This window comes from Bombus impatiens, unplaced genomic scaffold, assembly GCF_000188095.3.
Source record: "Bombus impatiens unplaced genomic scaffold, BIMP_2.2 scf_0485, whole genome shotgun sequence".
Taxonomy (NCBI): domain Eukaryota; kingdom Metazoa; phylum Arthropoda; class Insecta; order Hymenoptera; family Apidae; genus Bombus; species Bombus impatiens.
In genome coordinates, this window is record NT_176904.1 from 159031 (window position 1) to 178050 (window position 19020).

The 19020-nt window shown below is 36.5% G+C and overlaps 1 protein-coding gene across 1 annotated transcript in view; it reads right to left on the minus strand.

Annotated features, from left to right (window-relative positions):
• Positions 1–19020, minus strand: part of LOC100748532 (fibrillin-1) — an 85237-nt gene that overhangs the window by 30850 nt on the left and 35367 nt on the right. Inside the window, exons 16-20 of the mRNA XM_024368847.2 lie at positions 10089–10228; positions 7526–7628; positions 6264–6289; positions 2403–2477; positions 1526–1712 (exon numbers count right to left, since the gene is read on the minus strand). Coding sequence (XP_024224615.2) covers positions 1526–1712; positions 2403–2477; positions 6264–6289; positions 7526–7628; positions 10089–10228 — 531 coding nt within the window. The remainder of the gene's footprint in view (positions 1–1525; positions 1713–2402; positions 2478–6263; positions 6290–7525; positions 7629–10088; positions 10229–19020) is intronic.

Below are 19020 nucleotides of genomic sequence, written 5' to 3' on the forward strand. Positions count from 1 at the left end.
TAATGAGTCAACAACTAGTAAATACTCGGCGGGTTCGCTAGCTACGCTCGTAAAGGGCGTATGCGGTAGTAAGATGTCGCGAGTTCGAGACCACTCTTGGGCAAGCCAAGGTGGAAAACCAAATATCATCTAAGAAGTATATACAACGGGCAAGTGGGTTTCCCGACCGCCCTTGCCTACTATGTTGTTGTGCTTTCTACGAGTGTTTGGGAAGTATCCCCGGAGATCGGTTTCACTCGTTGCGGACTACTACACCTAGGCCCGACCGATTTTTTTAGCCGATAAAAATCCGACACCCTTGTCCCCCTCCGTGCGATGAGATAAGGTGTGGATGAAGATTTCCCCACGTAAAAAAAGTTTTTTTTTCCGGTATTACCCCGCACCCTCTCCCCGGCGAGCGCGGGTGACCCTCGCCCCGGCGAGCGCGGGTGCCTATGAACGTTCCCTTCACGTAAAAAAAAGTTTTTTTTCTTTTTTTTTAATTTTTTCATTGAGACAACGATCTAGAGTGAGATCCCTTATAACGTACTGCACGCGTACCGTGGGAAAATTTAAAGTTGATTTTCTCGAAAACAAAGCCTCAAACGAAAAATTTTTATTGTATATTTTCGACTTCTTTTTTCGCGTAGAATCACCCCTTTCCGCTTGTACCACCAGTTACCAACCACCCTGTATAAGTGAGTGATATGGTATAATTAACAAAGTGTGCAGGTAAAGAATTTATGAATTGTTGACAGTTAGCCAGTCACTTTCAGACTGACTGTACATAGTGACCCATGGTCCCTTAAAAGATTTTGAACTCCACTCTCTATACAGTAGTGAGTATGACCTGTGTAAGCGTCCTGTTCAAATGCCTGTGTAGGTGTCTGTATAAGATTATTTGTGTTTATGTGTGTAACATCGTTGTATTCCAACATATATTACAGTAAATTTATGTAAGTTTCTTACGATTATTAATTTCTACCTAAGACAATGAAACACGTCAAGAGTATTTGTATTTAAAAATATGCAATATTTATTTCATAAAACGAGGGTCAATGACCAATAATATAATTAGGCCTTATAATCACGTTCGATTCCATTGAAAAAGTCTGAGACGAAATAGGTTGAAAACTCCGAGAAGTCTGTACGAAATCTGAATCTGTATTTCGGTAATTATCAAAATCATGTAAAATTAACGTACTCAATGCGGCTTCGATACATCTATCGAGGAAGAGCAAGCTCGATGTCGATGATGTCATACACTTTTTTTAAAATATTTTTCAATAGTTTAACGCATATTCTAGACATTTTTTTAAATAAATGCAAGAAAAAATCTTTTTTTTCAATATTCTTCGTGTAAGAAAAAAATTGTAGAGATTCTCCCGCATTGAACGTAAATAATGTGAACTTTAATATTGTAAACTTAGAAATCGCATGAAATTGTGTGCAATCGGAATCCGAAGATCTAATAGAACAACAAGGGAGAGTAATACTAGAAAGGACAGAAGCGTGTAGAAACGTGCAGAAACATGCAGAAACTTACAGTCTCCGAGAGGATACGAGGCAGGTAGTTGGGCTTGACCTTGGTTCTCGTGAATGGGATGAACTTCGTGATAAGCCGCCCTCGCTTCCTGATAAGCGTCCTGTCTCTGTCCTCGATAGTTCTGAACAGCGTACGCCCCGGAGAAGATTCTTGTATACCTCAGATAGCATCCGCTCGGTATCTGCCACTGAAAATGCGGCTTGTGATTTTCTTCTCCCTCTATTTTCTCCTTTGAGGCTCGTTCAGACATGGCCAGTAACTTAGTCAAGCGAGACAAGTAAGTAACTCACTACTAAAGGTTTAGAATTTAGGGCCTTTAAACATCGTTTACATTAGGCAACTTTTGATTGAACGATTTAACCGATCGACTTTAAATTGTTCAAATTCACTCGTGTAAACACAGTGTCAATCAAATTGAAACGACTTTTACTCTAGGGAGATGAGATGTTGGCAGTAACCTGCAAGCTGAAACGGCACTGGGGAAAGAGGGATCGTTCGCTCGTACTAACCGACGGACAAAACAGTGACGCCCCTATTCAGACACATTGTTATTATTGGCTGAGTCGGACGATTTCCCTTTCCCCTGTGTCATTTCAGCTTGTGGATAGTGTGCCAACATCTCATATCTTCATCGTAGTCGTCCAATCAGAAATAATTTATTCTTCTGGTTTTGATCGAGCGACCTGGTCATCTGAGCTATAGATGCCTAAAAACCATTTAGATATATCCAGCAATTTATTTTTACCGATTTATCTGACCGCTATCTTAAAATTTTAGTACTGAGTTTCTTACTTGTCATTTGACTAAACTGCTGGCCATGTCTGAACGGGTCTTTAGAACGAAAATTATTCTAGAGGAAGAAATCGCGTACACTCACCCCATAAGCGGTGGATGGTATCGGCTGGGGTGGTCTTCCGGGACACATCAGCATCCTTCTTCTGTAGTACCGTGGCTAAATAGCAAAACAAGTGTAAGCACCGGATTGATTGGATTCTGCTGGTTGCACGGCGTTCAACCGCTGCTTTGATTTAAACGCCCGCTATCTTAACACACGGAGCTGGGCATCACTTTGATTTAGATCGAGAACATCAGATAAGAGCACGCGAGAACAAATTGTCGACGTTTAGTGGTGATGATGATGATCGAGTTCGAGGTTGAATAACGATTTGCTGTGAATTATAGCTGCGATTGCTGTCAAAATTTAATGGCCAAGATGTATACAAGTTGGACAAGTTATATTTCTTCCTTCGTTTAAGACGAAAGGAAATGTTGGAGGAAGAAGATGAATAATCGAAGCAGGACTACATTTCCACGACCATACTTGTTTTATAAGTGCAATGATGCATATGCATTTTGCAGTTGCATTATTTTTTAAAATGAAAACTCACGTTCCTTTTTGCATAGTTCGAATTATCTTCTCAGCCTACGCAAATGTTATCCAAGTGAAATAATTGAATATTGATTAGTTTAAAAGATATTTTAATTTCGATTTTGTAGAACTTGTATGAACGAAAAGGAAAACACATAAGAATGCGACATAATTTATAAAATTATTATTCGGACTTGGTTTAAGATCTTTGAAGCAACAGTGTTATTCTTGTGTACAAATTTAGTTGAAATAGACCTACACTTTAGTTAGAAGAATTTGATAGCTTCTCCGTATGATAGTAGATCATTGAATCACTTTTTGGATCAAAGGTTAGAACTGGTTCTGAATACTTTAAAATATATTTACAAAATCTTGATAGAAATGAAAAATGTTTGACTATTAAACATAATCATTTCAATAATTACTTATTATCGATATTGCATCATACATGTCTAACAATTACTGGAACATTAATCAAAGTCTACGACAATCAGCAACAATTATATAATTTAGACGCGTTATTAAATTAAATACAGGTTATTTGTCCCAACTTGTACGTAGCATTCGATCTAAATCACGCGAATAATATCCAGTTGCGAGTGTTACTGAAACGTGATCTCAATAATCAAGTGATCATTAATATTGGTTTTAAGTGGTCGTGCAACAGTAATTATATGTATGTAGCCTGAGGAGCAAGCACGTATTTAGAATTTAAGCATCGTAATGCGTTAATCGTATCTAGATTGGTTAAGCCAGCTGGTTTAAAAGAAGGAAAAAATATGTAAACCTAAGTAAGAAAAATAAGAAAAAGAGAATTCAGTCAATGATCGATCTTAGCATTAATTAACGCTATTCAGCGTCGAACGTATTAATATGATTTACCAATTCGATGAGTGTCTAATTATGCCAATATCGGTATGGTTATTATGCATGCAGATGATCGAGAGTTTAATTAATAGGTATCCGAATAATCGACAGGTGAGTTAATTGATTTCTAATTAACGGGGATGCTGCTGCATTAATAAAACCATCTCACCGATGTCGAACCATTAAATCACAAATCAGCTATCTGCTTTCTCTTTAGCATGGTTCTATCGAATACTAGATAAAAAATATTCAATTGTTTGTTGAATTTTAAAGACAAAACAAAGTAGAAAGTAGGAAAGGAATATATACAAAAAATGAGCCACTTAAATATTTCAAGTTATCATTTTGCAATAGACGAAATATATAGGAATTTGTATATACAAAGACTTAAAATAAAAACTTGAAGAAATTTGAGATAATACCAGAATATACAAGACCTTTATAATACTTTTATCAGATCGCGTAAGATGTATATTAATTAATGAACTGCCAATTTTTGTACAAATTAATATTTTTAGGAATATAATTAAAAAGCTAGGAACTCTGAGGAAAACCGTTTGATTCACCAAGAAAGCACTATGCTTGGGATGTTTTACACATTTTTGTATTGCGTGTGCAACGTTGCACTTTCAGATTTCCTATAAATTCATAAAAATCAACAATCAACAATCCACTGTTAATTAGTAATATACTTTTTACAATGGACATAAATTGTACAAGATATTTTATGCAAGTATACACGTTGCAAAGATCACAAAAGCACGTAATCAATTATCCACAATATTAAATTATTATCCACTCGATACATATTTAGTGGAGCATATTTAACACGTATTATATGTTTATACATTATGTAAAAGATGATTATTCATAGTATATATTAATTTTGATTAAATATATATGTGTTTGCAATGTGTAGCTTGTAACTTCCATATGCATTTTCAAATTAGTTTCAAATCCTACCAATATTAATCACGATAGTGTTGTTTCATTATAATGTAAACGAAAATTTTAAACGTTTTACGTAACGTGATCTGTTTTCTCATAATTTTATAAGTTTTCTCTGGTAAGTGTTCAAATACTTTCGTGAGTAACTTGATGTGAAAACGAAGACGACACGAAATTTGTCGGTTAGCGAATTTCCCTTACGTTTACAATCGCGTACAGCTATTTCCGTTATAAGAAGCTATCGCTTTTCTCGCATGAAAAACTCGTGGAACGACTATAAAGTTGTCTGTCAGCTCGGCCAGAAAATCCTCTCTCGTAAATCGCGTGATAAACTAAGTAAACGTAGGAAGCGTTTCGAAATTTTCTCGGGTAGAACACTTTCGAACATGCAACAGCATCCCGCGGCTTCTGGAATTTTTCTTCCACGAAAGGGAAAAGATAAGGGAGTGTACGAGATCACGCGATGGATACCGGATTTCCGGCGAGACTTGCCCGTATTTGTCACCGTCGAATTATGCAACGCTAACGAATTTATGTCTTCTCTCGCGAAGATTCGTGCATTCGTGCATCCACCTCGAGCATTTTTTTTCACGAATAAGTTTACGATTTTTCGCGAAAGTGGAACACGTAGTTACGTGCATTTTTTGGACATTTTAAATCTAAAGCAGAAATTTGTTTTTTTAGACGGTTAGATAAAATAGCCATGCAATGTTAATGTAGGCCAGAATATGCTTTATCTGGCGTTTGAGAGAATAAACAAAGAATAAACAAAAATTTTAGCTTAAAAATTAGAAAATTTTAGACAGCATTGCAAATTTACTAATTTTTCTAATGAAAACGATTTCAAACTTGATCCATGTACTATATACAGAGGGATTTTAAAAAAGCTGAATAATTTACAGGCGTTTAGTACTTATATAAATAAACCAGAAAAATTCAAACAATGTAGGTTTGTAAATTAATCCCGAAATAAATATAGACAATCCATTTTATTTGTTAGAGTTGGCAGTACGTAAGTTACAATATCCTATGCCACGTTTGTCTGTAGTTTTTTATTACTCAAAATGAGATAAAACAAACACTTTTTTAGAATTATTCTTTTTCGGGATTAATGTTCACACCTATGTTCACAGAATTTGTTTATACTTGTATATATATACAACGTTTTCGGTATCAAACTTTCAATAAATACACGCTTGTAACTTTACACTTTTGACAGTCGCTAAAGAACGAAAATAAACAAAATATTTTCAAAAAATAAATAATAAATAAAATTAAACGATTCTCTAAGTTATTCTTTATAACTGTCAATAAAAAAATTAAATAATTAAATTAAGGAATTATAATTGTAATGTTACCAAATAACGAGCGACAACATGCAGCAGTGAAACTTTCAGAGCACTAAAGCTAAAGAAAATGAGGATTGCTGAAAGTGCTACGAAATGAAAAAAATAAAGTTATGTTTCTGATGAAAGAAGGGACTAGTCATTTCATCGTATCAGAAAACTATTCCGCTCGTACGAAAACTTGGCAAACGATCCCTTTTTAGCTCACCTCGGAATCTCGACGATGCTCGGATTCTGAAAATGTACGGGACACCAGATAAGTTCGATTAATCGTCTTCTATCGTGCGCAATCGATGTTATCGACGATGAAATTTCCCCGAGCCTCCGACGAAAGTATAATTCTTTTTCTTATCATGGCGATTCCTCGATTAGGCGATTGGTCTACACGGAAATTTTATGAGAATCGCCTTCATTGAATCCATTAAACCGATGTAATTAGGTGAAGTCGATTAAGATAGATCTTATCTGATAAATTGTGTGGAAAGAGGGCTTCGCCCAAGAAACGTATAACTTTTACAGGTATTTCTACGTTTCTAACAATTACTATTTCATGTCTGAAGTTACACCTTAGTAATTACTCTTCTGTTTCTACTAATTATTATTTTATTACTAAAGTTACACTTTGATACTTACGTTCTAACAGTCTTCATATTTTTTTAAAGCCAATGGAAAGATTATTCTGATTAGTACTTGTAATTATTGTCTTAAAAGATGATATAGATTTATAATTCATGGGAAATAAGAATCCTAAATGTACTGTCTTTTTCTTAAAAATGGTGTTCGAATCTATCTCAACTGAATTATTGTTTTTCCAGTTATTCACGTAAATTTCTCTTATCATTATTTTACATTAAATTCTGTTAGTCTTGGAAAAAAATTCCATTTTTCATAAAAACTGTCAAAGGATTTATCAGATCTAAAATTCTAAAACGATCACTGCTTTAAAGAGATAATTAGGTTGCGGATATTTGTACAAATTCATATTTAAAGAAATGGAACCTGAATAGAAATTTATCGCAGCCAATAAATGTGATAACAATATATATATATATAATTTATACAGATTATTTTTTATATATTATTATCAAATATAATTATATATCACTTCTCATATGTTTCTTATTTTTTATATTTGCATGAACATTGTAAATATAAATTTTGAACATTTTTACACTTTTAAAATCCCTTTAAATGCATGAACATCCGCATGTTATCTGCTAATAGGAACAACTTCCCCTGCATACGCGCATGCGAGCGAATCTTCGTTCAGCCTCCTAACAAACCATAAACCAGGATCCTCCGCTCAGCGCAGTGATCGTATATAACAGGCAATCATCGCGTCCAGCTAACAGGACGTTCTCTGTCCACCCTCCAATTTACCAGGCGAAAATATTCGGCGGAGGTCGTCGTAGTTCGATATCATCGATTGCTCAACCGGGCGCGTCGTTCTCTCACATTACATAAATTTACCTCGTACGTGTATCGAGAAATGGCATTCGGCTCGATTTCCGGCTGCATCGGAAGCGATGTAGCGCACGTTGTGAATGCCGGGGTACATCAGTTGTCCGGGTTCCTGCGTGGGAATATACGCGAGTTAACTTTCGATAGCAACCGCCCTCGCGTGTTGAAACTCGTCCCGCTTTGGGGATTGAAATACAGAACGGCCGCCGTGATACCGTGAGCACTTCGAATTATTATCTAAAGCGGCAGACGTGCGACGAGTTTCGTTTATCGTTCGATAACTCCGCATTCCCAGACACCACGGCCAATGTTCGATAGAATCCTCAATGAATTCTCAGACGATACCCACCCCTTTCGACGATTGAATCGCGTTGCGTCGATTAACTCGTGCCCTCCACCCGGTTCTTCCATTCATTCGATCCCTCTCTTCTGTTCTTTTCGTTTCTCATGTTTGTTTTGACTGATATTTTTATTTATTTCCATTTATTTACGTAATGAATTGGTATTTTAGAAAATGCTGAAGATTGTAATGTTAAAAATTTGTTGGCAGCTGAATGGATTTTTAGAAAAGTTTAAGAATTTGGAAAATAAGAATTTCTTAACCCATCTATCTTTATATTTGACTTTGTAACCCTCTTGAATACGTAAAAATATTGTCAACATTAATCAATTAACATGACAATTATATTAATATTATTTGTTTCTTTCTTATCGTTTTCTATCATCGTATGGAGTTATCGTCTATTTTCGAAAGGATTATATCTTCAAATCTATCAAGTTGTTTCTGATAGAATTAAAACTTTCTTGTAGTCACCAAGTTACATGAAAGTTCGTGAATTAAAAATGGGTTTATTATGAATGTTTTTCTCATGTTATCCTCATATAATAATTAGTATATAACAAACCACATAAGGCGTAGTATTATATTCCAACTAATCCGACGACGAAACGCCTACGTTTGCAAAGCAAAAGTCAAATTTCCCAGAAATACGTAAACATTTTCAGTCTAATATCAATAAAATCGACTGAAATTTAACACTTTAAAACCCCATAGGTATCTTCATTTGCCATTATTTTCTACCTTTTTGCGTGTCTTCCTCGTTACTCTCGTTACACGCACTTTTCTCTCTTCGCCAATATTCCCTTTTTTAATCCCTATCTTAGTACCCTTTCTTTTTACTCGAAGCCCACTTTAATCGACGCAACTTAGCAATTTGTCGGTGCACACCGGAACGTCGCGTCGCGTTTATTAGCCGCGTAGGAGGAAGCCCTCCAATTACGGCTGGGTCAATTATCGCCCGTCCAGCCAATTCGCGAACACGTTATCGCGTTATAACGCAACGGTCGCGATGTCGTTCGCCTGCTTGACGAGTGCTCGAAATCCAATCGTAGCTAATTATCATTGACCTCAAACTTTCTGTCCTAACTTCAGTATCCACTCGATTCACCAAAGTGTACAACCCCCGCCAAAGTACAAGTTCAACAGAAAAATAGAAGAGACAAACAGATAGACAAACAGAAATTAAAAAAGAAGAGAAAGAGAAAGGAAAGAAGGGGGAGAAAAAGAAAATAAAAAGGAAATAAGGAAAAGTTAAGCGCCGTTCGATCCTCGAAACTTTTATGTCTCAATCTGGCTTTTGTTTCTATCGAGAAAACAAGTTTTATTGCGTCAAACAAATCTTCCACATAAGGATGAAACAGGAAGTCACAAATATCATTAATGATTGCTTTTTATAGGTCATTCTATAAATAATGTCATCTCTTATTTTGCGCTTTAAATTTTTGTAGTAAAATTAAATGGTAATTATCGAAGCTTATAACTTGCCATAAGAAATAGCGCTGGCATTAATTTCAGTTTCACCGTACCAGCGCGTGGTTACGTGTAGCGAAAATAGTAGATTATTACGCTATCTTTCATGCGTAGATTCGACAAGAAGTAAAAATTAAAATTTTATAAAGAACCAAGAATTTTATCTAACGAACGATTTCGAATGATAAGCTAAATAAAACAGAATGGAACACTTTGTGATGGAATAAAAAGAAGAATTAGATAAACGAGTAAACAAATGAAGAAGAAAGATGGATAAAAGGAAAAGAACGAAAAGGAGAGTAGAAAAAAGTTGATCACCCAAGAATTTCCACTATTCTTCCTCTTTTTACCGGGTCCGCGTCTTCGAGACACAGCGAGGTAATTAATGACGAGACCGCAGATAACCGCGAGATTGGTAAGTTTGATCGTTAAGGGAAGAAGTTTTAATAAACTGTTCGTGGGAGAAGAAGTGTCTGGTAGAAAGAAAAGGAACGAAGAAGAAGAAAGAAAGAAGGAGGAAGGAGGATGGGAACCTTATCTCCTCGCGGCGAGGAATGCGAAAAGGGGGTAAAAAGGGGCGTTTTCCACGCGGAAATAAAGGAAGAAATAAAATCGGATATAAAGGAAGGGGTCGTCGCGAGGCGTCATCTTCTCAAGATCAAACGCGAGCAGAAATTTCCGACTGTCCAGAGGGGGCGGGTGGAGCGGTCGGAAACGGAGACAGCGCGGATTACCCGGCCGAATTCGACGTCGTTTGCTCACCCTCGTTTTGTAGACCCGCTCGACGGCGACGTTGTCGGTGAACGTTGGCTCCTGCCAGAATATTAAGCGATTTCGCTCGCTGGGGCTTAGCCGCACTTCAAAGGACGTCGGGCACGTCGAAACTTTCGGATTCTCCGTGTCTGTAAATGGTAATATAATCAGTCGTCAGTATGGTAAACAAATTGAGCCGTTTTAGGAGTTCCAAATGCACGGCGAATGTCAATTCCAACATCAGAAATTTATCTCGATTATTATGTTTTACTATTATCTTTATTATAGAATCAGCAATCTAAAGTTATACATTTTTCATAAAACATTTACAATAATAAAGTATTTATAAGTTTATGTTTATATGACAGCTTTTTTTATTTTTCTTCTTGCGGAAAATATCTGGGACACTCTGTATAAATAGTTTTTATTATCGTAGCATAAATGTATACATATGTATACGAAATTCTACGGAAATATCTACTATATTTCTATCTACTTTAATACATTATGAAACTCTACACAGTATCTTCTTATAGATATCGTTAAAAATATTTGATGTCATTCTACGTAGGTACTTGATTCATGATACTACACTAATGAAATTGCCACTTTAAAGTATACAGCGAAACTTTCAGGATACAAAAGTTTAAATTTTAGAAAGAAAGATTTTCAAGACTTTGGGGTCATATCTTTGCAATTTAGAATGTTTCGTATAAGTTGCGTAAAATTGTCCACTCTATTTTACTTTTTTGTTTAATCAGATTAGCTTTTGGAAGCGTTGGGGTAATTAGTAAGTACGTGGGGAAATTTGGGATAAGTTTGTATGTAGGTTAATGTAAGCGTTTTTCTCGGTTTAGAGTTCTAATTCTTTTTACTTTAGTTTTTTCTGTTGCGATTATATTTTGGAAAGAAATTGTATCATCGTCGGAATTGTAGTAATTAATTTCAAGAATATTTACAGTTGAATGCCTTTGATATAATAAATACATTTGAGTTTAGAAAAATTCAAGAATGTATAATGTTTAGTTTATAAGAGATTGCACGATTTAAAAAATTGGGCTTTGTGTGTTATTCGGTAAATTTTCTCCAAGACTTTTATTCTAAAAATGGCGATTTTGGGAGAAAAGTTGTATTTTGTGAATGAAGTACACATACAATTTATTCGTAAAGAAAGAGTTTGCTAGCTTATATAACTTATTTAAGAATAAAGAAAGAAAATAATCATTAGCAGGTCATTAAACATAATCACTTATGTAAGCTATCCCTTCATTATCTCGTAATTTAGCGAAACAGCTAATTATATATAAACAGCTCCATTACTTAATCATGTTCCCTTTCACTGATTTCAATACTACTTTACTCGATACAAAATATTTTTATTCAATAAATTAAGTATTGAAGTATATACATATATATGTATATATATAATAATGTAATATAGTGGAAATTTAGGCTGCGCTTAGCGCTTGTAGATGTCGCTGCTGGGTACGGCCGCTTCTCTTTTATTTTTGTATCGTGGAAGAAAAATCGGACTCCGGTCGCCGGGATTCGAACCCGGGCCCCGAAACGTTCGCAATCTAAGGCGCTAACCACTGCGATGCCATCGCCCGACACTTTTTTTTTTTGTTTATTGTTTATTTAGTCCAAGATACAGTTTGAGGTACATATTCACAATAAACGGTGAATTTCTGTAATGATATGTTAGGCAAAGGTACCGATACGCGGCGGTACGATGTAGCCATGCTGTATTATGTATCGGCGCTTTACATTTTTCGTGTATAATACAATTTTTGGGTTTGAGCCGCTCGGGAGCGGAGCTTTTTTATGAATCTTTTTATTTTTTTCTGTCCTGAAAACTTGGTCGCAAAACAGGATGCTTTGGTAGTCTACTTTTTGGGTGCTGTGTAATTTTGGGGAGGAGTGGGATGAGAGGGAGGGGGCGGGGGAGGGGGATGTCAAATAGGTTTATTTACAAAATTTACAATATTTACAATTTACACCTGTGTTATGCGGTGTCAGAATTGAGTTCTGTCGGTTTAATGGTTTTCCATGTTGTATCTCCATCTGGTGTCTGCGGTCTGTCCATTTATGTTTTCTTCGTAGAGTATGGTTTTGATCCCTATTTTTCTTTTTATGTGATAAATTATTGGAATATTGTTTTGGTCCTGGAGGTAGTTTTTTTCGTCTAGGTAAAGGTAGTTTTTTTCGTCTAGGTATAGGAAAGCTTTTGGGGGGATGTAGCCTGTTGTCAGAGGGTTTTTTTAATATGCGTTGTTAAGAAATAGGCAACTGAAGATTAAGCTGCCGTCGCCCGACACTAGTTAGTGTCAAGTGGTGGTATTTACTATCGAATGCCACCACAGGCCCTTCCTTCCACGATACTACCATAATAATAGACGCACAATGTTTTTTGTTTTATATTAGTTTATCGAATTATGCACGAATATAATAACAGAAATAGAATGCACGAATATAATAGCAGAAATCACCTTATGAAACGAAAGAAACTTTTCGGACAACCTAATACATATATAGTTCTATATACTTCTACTGTATTTATGTATCTACTATGTATATATGTTACACGATACTATTCCGTGGTCATTATCACTTATATTGTGCCTTGGAAAAATTGTTATCCAGAGCAATGTTTGGAAAGCGATTTGAAGACAAAAATTACAACAATATTCACAGTCCACTTTAGACTTCGCAAAATTCCCTTTAGTTCTTTTCATCACTAACACTAAACCCACCCATAAAAAGAAGATTAAAAAGGAAACACTCAACAGATCTCACAAAGGACATAACCTAACAAACACGTATTATCTGAGATGATTAAAGAAATAAATCAATCAAATTCGAAGATGGTATCCCACTGAGGGTAGCCATCCACATGTTATATTACTATATCACTAAGCTATAATATTTTACCAAATGTCCTACTGGATAAATTGTAAAATGTAAATAAATAAATTAAAAAAAAAAAAACTAAACCCACCGATATTTCGTGTATACCTATTTCTACCATATCCAGTCAAAATGATCGGTGATTAGAAAAATAATAGTTTTTATGATTTAACTTAGATAATGGTCAATTTATAACTGAATGTATGTAAAATGATGAATTTTCAGAAAATTTCGTCCAAATTTACTTTTGTTTAACTTCAATTATAGACTTAAATAAAATTACACTTTTATTTACATAGAGATATAGCTTATTCATCTTCGCTGCACTTTTTACAAATTATCTTATTATCAACTGTACATTTGCCTCTTACATATTTCCCGCATCTTGCACAGATATAATAATTGTATGCATGTTTTATGAAAAGTCGTAAATTATGAAGCGATATGATAACGTTTAAATATGGTTAAATTTGTGTAGAAATTTGAAAACGGTCAATTTGATCAGCAGTGGTAGATTTAGTGTTGAACTGAAGTGCAAGTACAGCAAGTATACGTTATATGCCTTCCTCGTGGGATTTTCTAAACCACAACAGATACGTGGTGTCTTATGCTCAAACTTGGCTAATAATAAAATATCTCGGTAAAGCTCACTGTGCATTCAGTTCTAAAAGATGTTTTCTCTTACGTCAAGAGAGAAATCGATATTTCTTTCCTACTATATTCCTCATTTATACGATAAAAGAAGACTGTTTTTAGCTTGTTTGTCTTATTATTTGAGATATTGCGATATTCCTTCCTTCTGAGTTAATAACGTTAAAAATTACATAAAAGTTACAGAAGTAATGTACAACTCAGATAAATGTAGTACAAAATCACATTATGTTTTAAATTTACAGTATTTATCTATATCATATTTTTATGTGACACGTACATTTTTAGATTGGTTTGAAAGTTTAAGTAGATATACATATGTAATGGTGTAATATTTTGGAAACCAGGCGATCGATTCGTGAAAACTCAAGAATCGATTTTCTAAGTCTTCTTCCGTATCTCCTCAAAACTCTTCGCTTCTAATTTTTCTTCTCTTCCTCCTTCTAGCTTTTAACTTGCTTTTCTTTTTCTTTGTTCAATCTTCGCTTCTTGAAATCCTGTTTTATTCTCTATCCTAAGTCCCCGTCCTTCTCTATTTATATTGTTCGACCGACTCCCAGTAAACACAGGGAAAGTCAAACCATCGGTTGATGTTCTAAATTCTATAGAATTTACACATGTATTCATAAAAAAATTCATGAAGATGTTTGTATGCTGTGTTCGAATATTCTCGGTTTTTACGATAAATATAAGAATACTTTGCGAATTATTGTATATGAGGCTGTAACGAAACTATTTTCTCATTTTTCACTATAAGACTCACTGATGCTTAAGCTCCAGCCAAATCGATCCAAAGAAAAGTGTACGTATAAATGTAACTAATTGCAAGCGTAAGCTACCCACGTTCTTTCTCACGGCACTCATAGTAGATCATCCTCATTGGAGGGCTCGATCGATTTGACTGCAATTACCAATCGGTTGCTTCTCCATGTCAATAGATTATCCAGCTTATCATTTTATGACCTTTAATTAAACCAGAAACAAGATCTGACGAGCAGCAGCGACGAATCGTGTTAGGAGACACTTTGCTAAGACGGTCTGACACAATTTAAAGTTTCACAGATCCGATTTAATAGTTCGACAAGATCCTTGATGCCCTCGATCTCAACGGTAACTCAGACGAGGACATTTATCGCGATAAATTGCACTGGAATAGTTCTTTGATCACGGTTTTGTTTTCGATTAAAAGTTTCACACTTGACTAATTTGAAATTTCTTGTTTGAACTCTTGTCTAAGTCCTAAGGAAAGAATTTTAACCGCCTCAATCCCTTTATCTTACAGTGTACTTAATATAATTTGGTGTTTTATTACTATTTTACTAAGTGGTGAATGAGGTAAAACTTAGCGTGCCAGTCTGTTAAAATGGAAGTTCGGTTAAGAACAGTTTAAATATTTGAATATTATTTCATACAGAGCTTAATTAATCTTTTGATTGAGTTTCAAGTGGAATTATAATTAACTTTCATTGAGTAAACATAAAGTTATTGTATCGTCTCTTTCCAAAACTTAATAAGTTATCTTTGCATTATTCAAATACGTAGTATATTTATGTACTATAGAAACATTATTAAACTCTATTCTGAATATAAAAACTAATATACATCAATAGATGCGATATATAGATCGAAAAGAATAATTTCTGTGACGCTTGTTCCGTATCGCAACCCAGTCATTACACACTCGTCCATTTCTTCATCCACAACAACCTTTCGAGAATAGCCGTTTCTAATTTTCTAAAGATGCCGTATACCTTTTTCCAGTTTAATTTCTCCGCCCACGCTTTCCTTAACAAATTCACTTGGACCAGGAATAATTCCCAAGGAGCCGTCACTGCCGTGTTGAAAATTAGTCTGTATTACCAATGATTTAGGTTTAGTGTTTCCCTTATTTCTACCATACGTCTAGTCTCTTATTCCTACTATATTATTTGATTTTATTAACGATAACTGTTGCGTCGGGCAACACTTTACCTACACCAGGCCACACACCGCGGGCAAGATGGCAGTCAGATGTCTTCGGATCCTTACTGCGTACCCTCAATAGTTTCAAGTACCCTCCATAAATCTCAGGAATTTCCTAGTCAAAGTCCTTCAGACCGAATAGATATTCCTTCGCTGCATTGTTTCCTAAAGTTTATTGTCCACCACGAGTTGACACGGGAAAGTTGCCTTTTCTCACGTATGAGGCCTCCCACTAGCGACTTTACCTCAAGGGCGGTTAGCATCCTTCCTCACCCATCACCATAGTAAATAACCAATTAACAACGAAGCCTATTTCTCTCACTCTCTTAGCCAAAATCGTCACCAACAAATTCGATGGTCCCGTGCGCTAAACACACCTATCCTTAGCTTTCTTCCGCCACAGCATCATCACCGAACCTCACTGATTTTCCATCCTTCAAACAGTCAACATTCCTTCGACCAGGTTTACACCCGAAGATCAGTCACTCACTTATCTTATACATACGGACCAGCGTAACTATCTTCACAAAGTTGTTGGAATAAACTGTCATTTACAACTAGTTACATCAGTGTAATATTCAATTAACCACCTCTATTATCCTAATCGAAATAGGGGATCGATCATTTCGTGGCGTCGATTATCTAATCGTAACGGGAATTTACGACTCCCGTTGGCGTGCTTCCTCGCGATCTCTCCGCGAGTGGTCGAAACAATAACAATTGAGCGTTGGGACACGCGGGATGTCGGTATGGAGCGTACCCTCGAGTGACCTTCAGTTTGGGGGCAATCAGTTCTCATTTTCTACCTGCTTTTTCAACCAGTTAGGAGCGATGATCGCTGCTGTTACTTCTTCACCGAAGATTGTAATTTACGAATTGACATTTGTCCCATGTTTTAGGCACACCCATCTCAAGTTTTCATCCTTTCTACATGCATCATCTATACTTCACTTGTTCTCAGCTCTCCGCATAAGATACACAGAAAAACGACACCGTTCCACTTACACTTGACATTCATCCGCACATTCAGTCTTCGAAGGTGTTCTTTATGAAATATACAGTTATATTTAAATTGTAAAACCCTGTGTTAGATTCTATTAAAACTTCCCTATCGTCGCAATCGAAGTAGGGAATCGACTGGTTCGTGATGTCGATATTAATCGAGACGAGAATTTACGACTCTCGTTGACGAGTCACATCGCAGACGCGTCTTCCCGCGAACACAGTCGAACAACACCCATCACTTTGTCTATTTCATAAAATTCTCCACAATGAAAACACATTTCTCTGACCTTCCTCTCCAAGGTCATAAGTGCATCACCCTCGTCATTTACACGTTGAGTTAAAATTTCGAAAGCTCTTGTGTTATTATGTAATACATTGATATTAATAAACACTACTCTACAAGATTCATGAATGAACAAGAATAGTTTTCATTACATTTTGTTGGAATACAACGATATTAATCGCATACAGATGAGGTGATTGATCGCACGGATTTTTTCCTTCGTTGCCCAGCGATATCCCCACTAGCGTTTATATATGTTTTGGTTTTAGGATGTTGAGGAGCTAGGTGTAGCCGATGATGCGTCGGAGATCAGGGGGTCGAAGCCTTTATCTATGATGTGGACTAAGGTGTGTCATAGCTTCTGTGTAGGCTATGATGATAAGGTGGTGATGTGTCCAAAGGAGTCCAAAGCTCGGGGTCGCTATCTCATGATTGAGATAAGATTGATGTCACACTAGCGCGTGCATGCTCTTTCGAGAATTCGGCGGAAGGAGCGTAAGGATATGGATGGGAACATTGGGCACGTCGAGAAGCTACTAGAAGGTTCCGTGGCACATGTGACGCCACACAGACATCTACACAGGTTTTTTTTTTAATTTATTTATTTATTTAAATTTTACAATTTGTCCAGTAGGACATTTGGTACAATATTATAGCTTAGTGGTATAACAATATAACATGTGGGTGGCTACCCCCAGCGGGGTACCATCTTCGTGTTTGTTAGGTTATATCCTTCGTGATCTACACAGGTCACACTCATTACTGCACAGAGAGTGGGGTTCAAAACCTTTTCAAGGGCCATGGGTCTCTGACTGACTAAGTCAGTCAGTGTGAAAATAACTAGCCAATTGTCTACATTCCACAACACTCACTTATATTCACTGTAATAATTGTTTAATAAATATCACATAATATTATTTCAACACAAACATTGTGTCTTCCACAGATTATTAATCTTAATTCCAAGATTAAATTCTAACACATCTTGTAATTCCTTTTACGATATTTCATACAAAGTTGTCCACCATCGAAAGACAGTTCTCTGACATTTCTTCCCAAGGCCAACGATACATCGGCGCGCTTTCACCATTTCCATGTCCACCGGCCAGAAAAAGTTCGCGCTTTTTAAATCGTCCATTAATTAATCCAGCGGGAGATTTCACGGTATAATGAAATCGTAGGTCGAGCAATTAAGAATCACCGTGCCGGATTCGCTCGCACTGCTGGATCAACAGCAGTTCTGTTTCACGTAATTGCATATCGAGCCAGAATCCATCTGACCGTGTCAGCCAGCTCTCTCTCTCTCTCTCTCTCTCTCTCTCTCTCTCTCTTTTTCTCTGCTGTTTGTCCAGCACCAGCATCCATCGGAAGCAACTCGCTTAAAGGGAGTTTCGCGAACTTCAGGAATGAGTAATTAAGCGAGACTGGACTAAGTGCACTCGCTAGCAACGAAACTAAACTTCTACCAGTCTCGGAGCTCCGATTCGAAACCGGGACCGAGGCCGATTTCGTTCGATGTCCCCAAGCTTTTGAAAAAGTTTCCTTTTATTAGAGAATCGAGCTAGTCTATTCGTCCACATCCTGCGTTCCCTTCGCTTTTTCTTCTTCTTTGGTTTCTCCGATTCCGCCAACCTTTACCTAGTCGTCCAGCGTCGAGTTCGCTGGTTTTCTCGTTCTTGCTGTTTTTCTTCTAACTCTAGATTGAACCGCGGCTTTGTAACCCGTCCGGTTTGTTCGTTAATGCCCTTCGATCGTTGGTCTATCCGGTGAATTGGCGTACGTTTTTTGTTTGCCTTCGAACAAACGTTCCTCCGTGAGCAGAAACGACCGTACCGATCCTTAACCAGGGCGCACCTTGTAGTTTTGCGCCGGAGAGTTTGTTGTCTGCGAACTTGTTCCGAGTAAACGCGAAACGATTCACCTTGCTTAGACGTGGAAACAGTAACGTAGAAAACACGTAGGTGCAAGAGGATGGAGGAGGCAGAATTAATTGTACGAATTTAGAAGTTTCGAGCTCGGAAAGGAGATGTTTTTCGGTGGTAAGGTTCTGGATCTTTGGGTTTAGAAAACTGAGAGGGTGCGAGTTACCTGTTTTACAGAGTTTGAATTTTTTTTACACCCACGATCAATTAA